The 13249-nt window shown below is 33.0% G+C and overlaps 1 protein-coding gene across 1 annotated transcript in view; it reads right to left on the reverse strand.

Moving 5' to 3' along the window:
- The window catches only part of Diaph2 (diaphanous related formin 2), a 658778-nt gene that overhangs the window by 315116 nt on the left and 330413 nt on the right, over positions 1 to 13249 (reverse strand). The window contains exon 22 of the mRNA XM_028781865.1: positions 6568 to 6697. Coding sequence (XP_028637698.1) covers positions 6568 to 6697 — 130 coding nt within the window. The remainder of the gene's footprint in view (positions 1 to 6567; positions 6698 to 13249) is intronic.

A 13249-nucleotide genomic window follows, 5' to 3' on the forward strand; every position in this document is an offset into this window, starting at 1 on the left:
ACATAAATCTGTAATGCCAATACTCTTTCAAATACTGCCATGATAAAAAAAAATAAGCCTAAGGATATCAAACATTACTAAGAATGTATCATTGTGGGATACAGTTACACAGATGGAAATCCTGTACCAAATGGAGAGGTTCGAATAGGTTTTATCATCCATTAGGGAAGTAAAAAAACTACTGAAAGTCAGAACAGAAGCCTTTCTTTAGAAATATTGGAGGAAAAAGTTACACAGAGCACAAAAATAACTGGGAAATGGACGTAAGATTTTAGTTTGGAAAAAAAGCATGGATCAAAGATCTGACATAGTTACAGTGAAAATGGAATAATTCACCAGCCAAAAAACCCTCCATTATATAAAGGCTAACAAATAAAAGTTGCAATACCCTAACAATTAAGCCATATAAGTATATAAGAAACATCTTTTAGAGGCCTTGGAGTCACTAATCACCTGCATATGTAAGGTGGCTTGATTCCCAGTATTTCAAAATTAAATTAAATAAATGACAAAACAAACAAAAAAGAAGTATATTGTATAGATTATTCAAATCTAAATAACATAAGGTTAACACCAGTATATGAGGTAGTTAATGAATGTAAATCTTACTGTAAATATTTCCATCATACTTTAAAAAAACGAGTGCATATTTAGTTCTAATGCTATCTTATTTTAATTTTTTGTTATTCAGGTGGTTAACTTGTTTTCTAAGAAAAGATACAGCCAAAAATGGGTTTGAATTTGAAATCCAGTCTTAGCACTGGAATTTCAGGCAACCACTTGGCATTTCTGTTATCTCAAAGAAAGAAGTTTGGTATTCAAAACCAATAATTAACTTTATAAAAACAAATAAATTGTTGAAAACTAGGTTCTTAAAAATGAATAGGAATTGTTTCCATGAAATTCACAATATTGTAAAATAAGTTAAGCAAACATTTTATTCTATTTATTAAAATTATATAGCATTATACATACTTAGTTTTATGTAATATATGTCTGAGTTTGGGTTTCACTGCTGTGAAGAGACACCATGACGAATGCAAGTCTTATAAGGAAAAGATTTATTTGGTTCTGCATTACAGTTTCAGAGGTTCAGTCCATTATCATTATGGTGGGAAGCTGGGTAGCTTCCAGGCAGACATGGTATTGGAGGAGGTTCTGCATCTTGTGCACCAGGAACCCTTAGACCCTGCATACACACTGACACACTTCTTCCAAGAAGGCTGTACCTATTCCAACAAGGCCCTACCTAGTAGTGTCACTCCCTGGGGCAAGATTAGTCAAACAACCAGATACTAACTTTTAACTACAGTCAAATCATTCTACTATGCTATCAGCATGATGGCTCAGTTACCACCTTACCACCAAGCCTACTGACCTGAGTTTCAACTTCTACACTACCTGTTGGATGGAATAAACCAAATCCTTAAACTTGTCCTATGCCTTTCATTTTTACACACACACACACACACACACACACACACACACACACACAGACACACACAAACACACACAGCACTACATAATTTCTACAGTGGTATAATATGACTCTGTACTTTTAAAAAGACTATAAATCGAAGTATAAATCTGGTTCAGAAATTGTACAGGTTAATATTTTCTCACATCTCCAATCCTGTGATCACCCTTTATGGGTAAAATAGGTGTTCTAAAACCATTATAATTTTATTCCCAAAACTCATATATTCTTCCATGCATTTAACAGTAGAAAATATGGAAGTAATTTTTCAGCTTTTAGAATAAAGATAGATGTTGTTTCCATTACATAGCACATTGCAACAATCCACTGCCGCCACTGGCCCTATGAGACAGTCATTAATGCTTCTCATAAACTTCTCTTGTTTGGTGGTCTCTATAAGTTCAGATTCTCTCATTAATCCAATTGTTGTCACTTTTACCTTTCTTATTGAAAGAAGTAATCAACAGAGTAGGAAATATTCTTAAGCCACAGTGTCTTATATTTCCTTAACTTTCTCTATGGTGAATAGTAACCAACTACGTATGTATAATGCCTTATTTTGACAAATACATACGGCATCAAAATATCAATTGTGTAATTGAAAAAAATTGTTATTGATGACTTAGATGTATTTATGTTTCTGTGTGAACTGAGACTGAGGACAATCAGGAATTAATGTGAGAATCTAAGTAGTCAGTCTAGACAGTACACAATGTAATGAAAATCCAAATGTGGAATGTGCATTATTATCAATAAAATTCAAATGCTGCTACTGACACCAATAAAGAAAGGGCTAATTCTGTTAAATTTGAGCAACACAAATTTGAGCAACTGTAGACAACAACACAGAGGAAGAGGTGTTTAGAATTATAGTAGTAGAATTATAGTAGGGTTTTTAGTTGCTCAACATTTACTTTCTGTATATTTTCTAATATCTCTCTGTGTGTCTCAATTACAAAAATATGACTGAAATTTGAATAGCTTTCCATACAGCTGTGAGACCATGGTCAAGTCCTTATTACTAGAAAGCCTAGTTTCTTTCAGTATAAAAGGATGAAGCTGTACTCATAGCCACTCTGGATTGTTTTTAGCAGGGACTGCGTGATCACTAAAGCTTCCACTGATTCTACAGTCTCTGACTTTTTTCTCTTTCCTCCAACACTTATACTCTAATATTTAACTTTTACTACTTGCTGTTTCTTAAAATGCTGGGGTTTTTTTTTGCCTTCAACTTTTATTCTCTACTCTACGGTTTTATTTCCTAGAGTTTTCAAATAAGATTTCTCTTAATGTGAACTTTCACCACTATTAATCTTGAAAGGAATTCAGAGTAAGTAAATAAGTTAGTTAACAACATACCATGGAAACAAGACATATCAAAATGCAGAGCTGACTGAAAAATATATAATTTAATTCATAAGAACTTAACATTGTTCATGGAAAACATAACTAGATTTTATATTGTAAGATGGCACTAATTTAACTGAAGTGAAACCCATTTTGGATTTATGTAAAACCTTAGGATTAATAGTGCCTTCAAATACATTAATGTAATTTTCCTGTATTGAATAGAATAGTTTTAATTAAACTTTACTAACCCTTTTGGTTTAATCCCTGGAGCTAACCTATAAAACAGTAAAGGTTTTAAATCAAACTATAAAAATTCTCAGAGCTAAAAATTAAAGTGATGGTTATGGAGAGGAGAGTAGATAAGGAATCCACCAAATACATCTAGTAAATTATTAAGACTTCATATATATTATATGTAAACATATATGCACATGTCTTAGTTAGGTTTTCTATTGTTGTGATAAAACACCATAACCAAAATAATCATCTAGTCTATCACTAAATGAAATCAGGGTAGAAACTCAAGGCAAGATCCTGGATGGAGGAGGGCTGGTTACTGGCTGCTTAGCCTAATTTCTTATAGCACTGAAGACCACTAGACCAGAGCTGGAAGCACTCACAATCAGCAGGACTCTCTCCCACCAATAATCAACCAAGAAAATCAACTACAGGCTTGCCACAGGCAATCTAGTGGAGGCATTGTTTTCTCAATTGAAGTTTCCTCCCTAATGTCTGCCTTTGTCAAGTTCACATAAAACATGTTACTGCATAACGCTCAGAATTATAATTAAAAATAAAAATTAGGAAAAAGTAATTGTATTTTATAAAGGGTACTTTTAAATTGTTTGAAGATATCAAAATTTGTATAGCCACAATATTTCCTTTCTTGAAACATGCTGGTATGTCAGTAACTAATGAAAGAATCTGAAGACTTAAAGTTTACTCCAGAATAAAGTAACTCAAACAGTATTATTTATTAACTTCACTGGTAATAAATAAGGGTATAAAATACTATTTGCTTCTAAATTTTAGATTTGCAAGAATTCCCTTTCAAAAGAAAAATGTGAACTTTCTCACTCGACTTGTTTTCCTCTCCTGTCCCAGCAATAATAGCTAACTAAATAACTAAACAAATTCAAATGAAAATAAAACCACTTTCAAAATCTCCAGGCAATGCTTCATAAACTTTTCCCACAAAAGTACCCTTAATGGAACCAAAGATTGAACATGCACCCCTAGGGATCTGCTGCAAGTGTGAAATTTCTTTGAAGTCATCTGTTTTATTTTAAAAATTCATGTGGTTTTTGCATTCTACTCTGTAATATATATCTGTTTTAATGTAAAAATGATGTGTTTCTTCAATATCTTTGAGTTACAGAGCTCTAGGAAAATATGCTAAGTTGATACCAAAGGCATGTGTCTCCAAGAAATACATAATTATAAGCTGAGCTTTGTGAAAAATAAAGATAATTATACAAATACAGCTCTCCCTATATTCTACATAATTCTTTGTTTATCGTTCAGCTCAAAGTGATGGCATTTCTCCCCATTATCAGTAATTTTGAGGTCTATGCTTTTAGTACTAGAAGATAATATACCTGTTGTTCTCATACTGGCCAGAAAACATCATTTTCTCATAAAATACATACATAAATTCCAATAACCACAAAGACACAATTGTTCACTATATGTGCAATGTAACACATTCATTAACATGATATTGTGTTTCTCTTGTACCTTCAATTTAAAAAAAAAAAGCTTTTATGTTTTTTTTGAGGAAGGGTAACAATTCACAAGATGCTGATTCATTTTCAAAAGCAAATGAAGTATATAGTGCTGATATATCTTCTTTATTTCTACTGGGAGAGTGTGAATAGTACATATAGTACATTATACACAATAATGAAAGTGACAAAATATGACTCGCATGACCCTGAAATTTACATTAAGAAAGCAAAAATAAATTAGACTCAAATATTAAAGATAAGCATTTAACTATAAATAAGATATACATAGATTGACCTTTCACCATGGCTTTTCTTCCTGTAGAGGCTAAACTTCAAAGTCTTTTCTCCAGAGGCTTTGGTAAAAAGACGTTAGAAAGAAAGGAAATGGATTTTGAACAGTATTTTGACAAATGATAGTCAGTTGTCTTAGAGGACAAGGCAGGTGAGATTTTCAGGCAGGGGATGCAGCAGGAAATTGTACACACAGACAGGATTATTATAAAGGAATAAAAATGGCTCAAGAGAATATATGTCTGGGTACACTGAAATGAGAACTAGGAGGAAATGAAAGTGGCTGCAAGCAGGCAGGGTGTGCTTAAGAAGTTTTTGAGTTGAGAACTCTTTGAATTTCACAGAAAAGAAAAAGAGCCAGTCAAAAACAAGTGGAGAGTGGGGATTGCTGCAGTCCAAACAGTGAGATAGGAAAAGGGCATTTGGCAACAGCCTTGTGACTACACCGGCTGGATCAGTACACAAAGTAAGCAATCAAAACACAATGGATACATTAGGCTGTTGAAATAGACAGCAAGGAAGAAGGTTGTGATACTTAAAGAAAAATATGAAGGGATTTATCAAAAAGCCCAAACATATAAAAGAAACAAAGCTGAGTAGAATATATATTTAGCTGAACCATGAAGAACTATAAGATATACAAGATTATTCTCTTCAAATCTAGCAATCAAACCAATGCAATGTTCTTCCTGGTGTATCAGTTGTTAACACTATGATAACTATCATTGCTAACCACCACAGTATAACAGCTGTGTACTTACTATGTTGCGAGTATTTGACTATATGCTTTGTATATTTTAATTTACTTATTCAATCTTACTGTTCTTAACATTTGTCATTTTGTAGATTAGGAAAAAACTTGGGTGTCTAAATTACTAGCTCAATGTTCTGAAACTAGTAAATAATACCATTATAATTTCCTTTAATCATCACAGTTACAGAATATAATCACTACAGCAAATATTTCTCTTTTCGAAAAGGGAAAATAAACTTTGCACCCATATAATATTACCTGCAAAAAATATTTTCTTGATCCATCCTCCTTTAACTTTTTAATCACTTGTGAAGTGTGGAAAATATTGACAAAGAGATTTATCCTCTCTGGAAATCTTACAAGCATTCTGTTTCACTTCTGTCTTAATTCCTTAATACAGTATAAAGTCATGTGAGAGTTGTGTCTGCCTTGGATATTTCTAATGTTCCTAACTTTCTCCCACAGCCTCATCATCAGCTATTCCTTTCATCTGTCCTAAATGATTCTGCTAGTTTCCCTTGCACCTATTGAGTTGTCTCTGGAAAGCAAGAGCTTTACCATGCTAGGAAATAAATCTTCAGCCTTATAATTTACCCATTCCACAGTCATTTCTTCTTTATCGAAGTTATGGGACAGTATCTTTAAAACATACTCAAGGAGTGATGTCTTAAGAGTCATTTTGAAAACAATATCATTCAACATACATTCTCAATGTAAATAACATATTATTTGATTAGATGTACCATAGCTTCAGTAACATAGCAGTGTTTAAAAAAAAAAGAGAAGGATGTGTTATTTACATGTAAGGTGTAGACAAATATAAGCCAATCAAAACTACATTTCCATTTTCCTTACACCAACACAGTACTTTTATGATTAATAATTATAATATCTTCCTTTTCAATATTACTATTTAAATAAAAGCACATAAGCTAAGAATAGTCTCATGGCAGCTGCTAATTGATTACCTTTGCTTGCGCTTTCTACATGCTCCAGCTCTTCAGGAAATTTCAAGATATCCTGGTATTGTTCATCACAGATTTCAGCAAGAAAATGCAAAAGGGTTGATTTTTGATCTGCCGATTTTGTGTCTTTGATCTGGGGAAAAAAACAATAGTTTTCTTAAAGCAACATAAGTAGATATTTTTCTTAAACAAGTGAAAGAAATGACAAATGAAGATAGATCCTGATGAAGCTCACTCGTAAATTATTATTATCATCATCATCATCATCATCATCATCATCATTATTAGGTTGGCAGTAGCTTCTTAATGGCAGCTAGTTACATAGCTCAGGATCTTAAACTCAATATTTTATAAAAGAAAAATAACACAATAAAACTCCCAAATTAAACCTTAATTTTCAAACATGTCTGAATCATTACAGCAAAATGAACTCTCTTTTTTACTAGACACAAATTCTCATTTAAGTATTTTTAGTAATAGTACCAGTTAATGTGTGTTGATGTCAACAACATTCTTGTCTTTGCGTTAGTATAAAAATGTATTCTTGAACGCTCCATTCATTTGCAAGATTGGATTTATTTCGAGCTATCATGCTTTACATTTCCTTTATTTGCATGTGCCATAAGAAAAAAATTATAAAATTGTTTCATGCAAAATTAAAAATGAAAAACATGCTACACAGTCATGGAAACATGACAGAATTTAATAGTTATTTGCTAAACATTGTATTTTTTTGAGAGACACTAGGAAAAACAATATGGCATTAAGAGAGGAATACAAATACTTAAAAGATAGACCAGAACAATTTAGTTGGCTCTAATGCTTTCATTTTTATATTTCTTATGCTAGACTCAGCTGCAAATGAAACCAAGGATTTACTTAGAAACAATGCATAAATACAATACAAAGTATCACTTTTTTCAGTTTATTGGATGTTTTAATTCAATAATCTTTACATGATAGGTTTATCCACTAGTGTTCATACTGATTTGGAGTTTTTAGCTTTAAGGATTATTCTGTTTAGAATAAATATATATTCTTCACAAAAAGGTTTAAGAAAGGTTTCAGAGGATGCTTAGGTAATTATAAAATGAGTTAATCCTTAACGTTTTTGTGACTAAAGATAAAAACCATAGCACTTATTAAATCAGGTTCATATAAAATATGATCTGTGCTAAACTTTGTATTGGGTATTTACATCCTTATGATGTGAAGAAATATAAAGAACATGAGCCTTAGTGCTCCAGATAAACAAATGGCCATAGGAGTAATAATGTTCCAGTGGTCCTCATTATCTCTTGCCAAAATTCTACAAAGACAGAATTTCACATATCGAAAATATTTCAAATACTGAAATCATACTCATTCACCAAACACCTTTTAGCATTACAAGGTTGAATCCTACAATCCAAGGACAAGTTGTAAGAACAAAAAGCAACAGGAACCTCAAGGGCAGTTTACCATAAGTAAAGCTAGCAGCTATAGAGGAATCAATGGGAGGCTCTGTTCCCTAAAGAGAACTGTTTAGCCAGGATTACTGTGTGGTATGCTCACAAAGTGCATTATTTTTACAGTATGTGGGGCATGTAAGAAAATCCCTTACAACTTAACATCTGAGATTCTAAAATAATAATAATAAATAGGTGCTGAGGTAAATTGCAGGAAAATTCCCTTCCTAGCAGTAAGGAAATTGATTTTTTTTAAAAATCTGTGGAGACAAATATAAACCAACAAAGAAGAAAAAAAGAATAGCAACCTCTTACACATTATTCAGATGCCAAACTATATAAGTATTTTGCAATTGTTAAAAATGTATGTAGCTAATACTGCAAATAAAACAAGAAATGTGGTATTATATTCCTATGGCGATTTTATGCAGATTTTGTTTTCTTTGTCTCGGGCTTTATGACATTTTACATGAAAAATTTGGGCTTTATCCTACATTCATAAATTGCTGAATTTACAAATTTGTGTGTGTGCATGCATGCGTGCATTCTTGCGAGTGCACATGTGTGTGTGTGTGTGTGTGTTTATCTGTTGTTTGCAGGTATTAGCACAAGTGTGAGGGTGTACTTGATTGTGCAAATGTGTTAAGAACATCAGGCAATGTCTCCTGTCTCCTATTATTCTTATTTTTCCTACATCTTATTTTTGAGACAGGGTCTCTCATTGAACGTGAAGCTTGCTATTCAAACTACACTGAGTGGCCAGCAAGCGCTAGGCGTGTCTTTGCCGCCAATCAATAGGAGTTAGACATGTTCAACTATGAAGTTTTTATTTATGTTTGTTTTGTTTTATGTGGTTGCTAAGAGTTTAAATGAGAATCCCTTATGTGATCACCGAGCAGTTTAATCACTGAACCATTTTCCAGCCCTCAAATGTGTTTTCATATTTAATATCAGTGCCACTAACAATATAATTCTGTTATGCAATTTACGATGGTCAATGATTGAATTTACAAAAACAAACAAAGAATAACATCTTGGTTAAGCAAATATATTATTATTGCTAATTAAATCAATAGGGCTTCTAGACAGCATATACATGTGACTATTTAGAACAATAATACTCCCTTCAGAGCATGGGCAAATATGGCAAAGCACCTGCCTTGTCAATCTGAGAAATATATACAGTTGAAGTGGGAGACAAACTGTTTATACTCTATATATCAATATTTATTTTTGAAATCCCCCACAGAGACCTTTTTAATGTCTCAAACTGACAGTAAATGGTGACCAATAGTTTGTCTTTTAAATCTTTCTCTTTATGCATAACCTTTAGATCAATTCTTTAAAACTGGGTAATATTAAAATATGCAAATAATTTAGTGTAATACATTACTTTATATTGTGTATGTAGGATTTCTTACTGTGTATCATTTATATACTAGCCATAGTCTCTTTTGTCTCAGTCCATGTAGTATTCGTTTTCAGCAGAAGACAACTGAAAACACTTTCAACAATACTAACATGTATCTAATAATTTGTTCTTGTAAGTGGACAAGCTAGATATATTTATCTCTGGAAAAAATGGTAATCTAATTTGAATATATAAAATTTATATAAAATCACATCAAATAGTTGTTATTATATTAAGATATAAAATGAATTTCCATTGAAACCTGTTTTTTTGAAATCATGTTAAAAATGTATATGAGTCTCAAATATCTAAACAAGGAGGGAGCCAAGCTAGATCTTCCCTAAGTCTCAGAGACAACTACATTTGTAAGCATTTCAAGGACTGTTCTAGCCAGAAGCAACATTTCCTGCATTTCAGCTTATTCCTTTTTTGAGTTGCACTGAGGAAGGATACAAGAAAGATGTCTGACATCTTTTCATGTGCTGCCATGGGATAGGCTACTCCATGATCCCCTACTTTGTGCATATTTCTAAACAATAACAGCAAAATAGTACTTTTATCAAATAGAAGAAGTTCTAAAAGCTTAAATTTTTATATTATTTTGGTAAACAGACTTAGTGATTATAAATGAAAATAAGAGTGAATCATTGGAATAACTGAGAGCTGCTCACTAGTCAACCACATATACAGTAGCTTTAATTGTATTGTTACATAAAGATTACTAACTAAAATCAAATGAATTCCATTTCTTTAATCTTTAATAACATTAAGAAATAGTTCATAAATAACAAAATACCCTTGGTATAGCAATACCTACTTCTAGGGCTCATTCTGTTTATCTCTTTATAAAACATATAAGTAAGTAAAATTTAGTAGAAAATATGAAATTGCATAGAAAAGTGAAAATATGTTGAGTAACTTTGTGGCAAATGCCAAAGACTGATGCAATTATAAAGAGTTGTCAGACATAGGAGGCAAAGGTGGATGCATTTGAGGCACTGTGAAAAAAATATGAATTTTTGTCAATAAATAACAGGAAGTGAAAATAGGAAAAGTTAGACTCCATACCTTTTAAGTTGTGCAGATTAAAAAAAAAAGTAACCTGTCAGAAAATGCTAACTTTAGAGTAAACTAATTTTAGAAAGAAAATGGTAGCAATGTGAAAATAGTCCCTGAGAAAGAGGGTATGAACAAACATTCTCTGGGCTCTAGTGTTATCCATGTGTTATATACCCAGGGAATGGCACTATTAGGAGGTGTGGCATTGTTGGAATAGGTGGGGCCATGTTGGAGGAAATGTCTCACTGTGAGGGTGGGCTTGAAGAAACACTCCTCCTGACTGCCTGTAAGCCAGTCAGTTCCTGTTTGCCTTTGGAACAAGATGTAGAATTCTCAGCTCCTCTAGCACCATGCCTGCCTGCATATTGCCATGCTTCCCTCCATGATGATAATGGACTGAACTTCTGAACCTGTAAGCCAGCTCCAATTAAATGTTGTCCTTTATAAGACTTGTCTTGGTTATGATGTCTGTTCACAGCAGTAAAACCCTAGGACAACAGGCAACACAGGGAATATAAGCAGAGTTCACATGCTTAATAAAGACAAGTGCCATAACACACCCTGTTCACTTATACATACCAAGATTTAATATTTACTAGATTTAATAATGGCCTATTGGTTATGAAGAAGGTGTTTGGAAAGGGGAACCATTATGCAGAAAGCAAGTTCATTAATAATAATGAGTCTTTTCCAACTTCATTGAGTGTAATTAATAAGTACCACTTTTTTCCCCATAGTGATTTATACATATTGTGTTCGTACCATTTATTTCATAACACGTAATTTTGTTTATATGCTCAGTATCACCCACCAGATTGTGACCTCCTTATAAATGAGGACTATGATCAGATCAGATTTTTCCCCCTGGAATGTTCAATGAATAAATGCTACAGACAAGCCAAAGATAATTAAGGCAAATTCAATGATTAGAGAAATCTTTGGTGACCTTCAAGTACTGTTTCAGAGTACTGCCAAGGACATAAAATTAAATGGAATGGATAGCTAGGAAGAGGAGGTAATGTGTAAGGATAATTTATTCAAAATATTGACTGTAGATAATAGCTGGATAATAGAGGGGGCAGTAGAGCCAGCAGCTGGAAAATGGTGAGGCTAGTGGCAAAAGTTATTATAATTATCATTCTGAATAAGTTCAGCATAATTAGGCCTGAGGAGAATAGGAATTAAAAGAAATAAAAATAGACAATCAAGAATCCATGGGTCCTATACTTGGGATACAGCTTATCAGGAGGCTTACACAGTGCTGTGTTCAATTCTCACTATTTCAAAAATAAAGCAGGAAAATAATTAACGGGTATTGGCTACTTTATAAAACATAGAGCACTTAATCAAGAGCAGTGGCCTCATCTGAGGAGTAATTAGAAATTCACATCAACTAAATTAGAAACTCAGGGGTGTGTCTTGATATATCAGGAAAAGGGTATGTGTGTAAGAAAACCTCCTGGCAATTCTGATGTATTCTGAGTTTGAGAGCCGCAATGATAAATAGAATTTCCAGGTCAAGAGATTCTCAGGCAATTATCTACAGTTTACCTACAAAATCATCCAATTTCTAAAATCAGTATTATGTTTGATGTGTTTTCAAAGCTTGGTGTCAATTTAAAACTAGAGAATCATCTAGCAATTTGTGGCTACTAAAGGATAGATCTAACTGTTCTTGATTAGTTCACATAAAATGACAATGATCTCTATTATAATTTACCACTTACTGAAAAAAGAACACAACAATCTAACAATGTATGCCATACTGTGAAGACTTCAGATATATTGCTCTTAAGTCACATAAACCATCTCCCATTTTCCTTGAAAGTATACTAAAATTACACTCCTACATCATATTGTGTCTAGTGTACTGTGTTTAAGTAAAAGCTTAAATTAGAAAATCAAATTTTAAGTTGCCTACAACTGGGCTTCAAAGTTGTCCTCAAAAATAACTGGAGTGTTTATATGTTCCTCAGGTTTACATGTCATAGCTATTAGACTTGCTCTAGGGAGCATAATGCCTTAACTCTTAGGCCATATACAATAGACTATATTTACAGAAAATGCAACCACTCTGTGTCTCTGGAAATCAAATGAGAATACAATGATAAAATACCATCCATGATGCAGGTACATGCTGATGCTGTGTTACAAGAGTCAGCATCCTGATTTCAGGTGGAAAGTAAATTGTGAAAATGTGTTGTTATATAGGAACAAAACAGTGGGTTTCAAGCATCTGCCCCAAAGCAATCTTACACTGTAACTATAGAGTGTTACAGAGAATCTACTTAGCTAAGTTCATGAGATTTGTCTTGCACTAATGGCTGTAGAATATATAGTCATCGTAGCAAAAATTGAATTGCATATGAAGAATAGAAGAAATGCAATGGTAAAGTCATAGACACACTTCCCAGTGAAATATTTCTAGATGTATTTAAGGTCTAACATCAAAGTGGTGCTAAAACTTAAATGTGAGACAAAGGTCCATGTCAATAAACTACATTAGAAGGGCACCCTTCTAGACCACTTTCTTCCTCTTGTATTTATACAAAAGGCAACAAGGAACTCATTGAATGTAACAAGCCCTGTAGTAGTAAATAGATGACCACTCACTTTGTGTGAACAGCCCTCACATACCAACAGACCCCAATCAATACACACCTATACTGGGTGGATTAACCTTATGAACAAATGATACTTAGTTTGCAGAGAGTGAGTCTGGTTGAGTCATTGAAATGAAACCATTTAATCTATCACTGTTACCAGA

Source organism: Grammomys surdaster, unplaced genomic scaffold, assembly GCF_004785775.1.
Source record: "Grammomys surdaster isolate TR1022 unplaced genomic scaffold, NIH_TR_1.0 61, whole genome shotgun sequence".
Lineage (NCBI taxonomy): Eukaryota > Metazoa > Chordata > Mammalia > Rodentia > Muridae > Grammomys > Grammomys surdaster.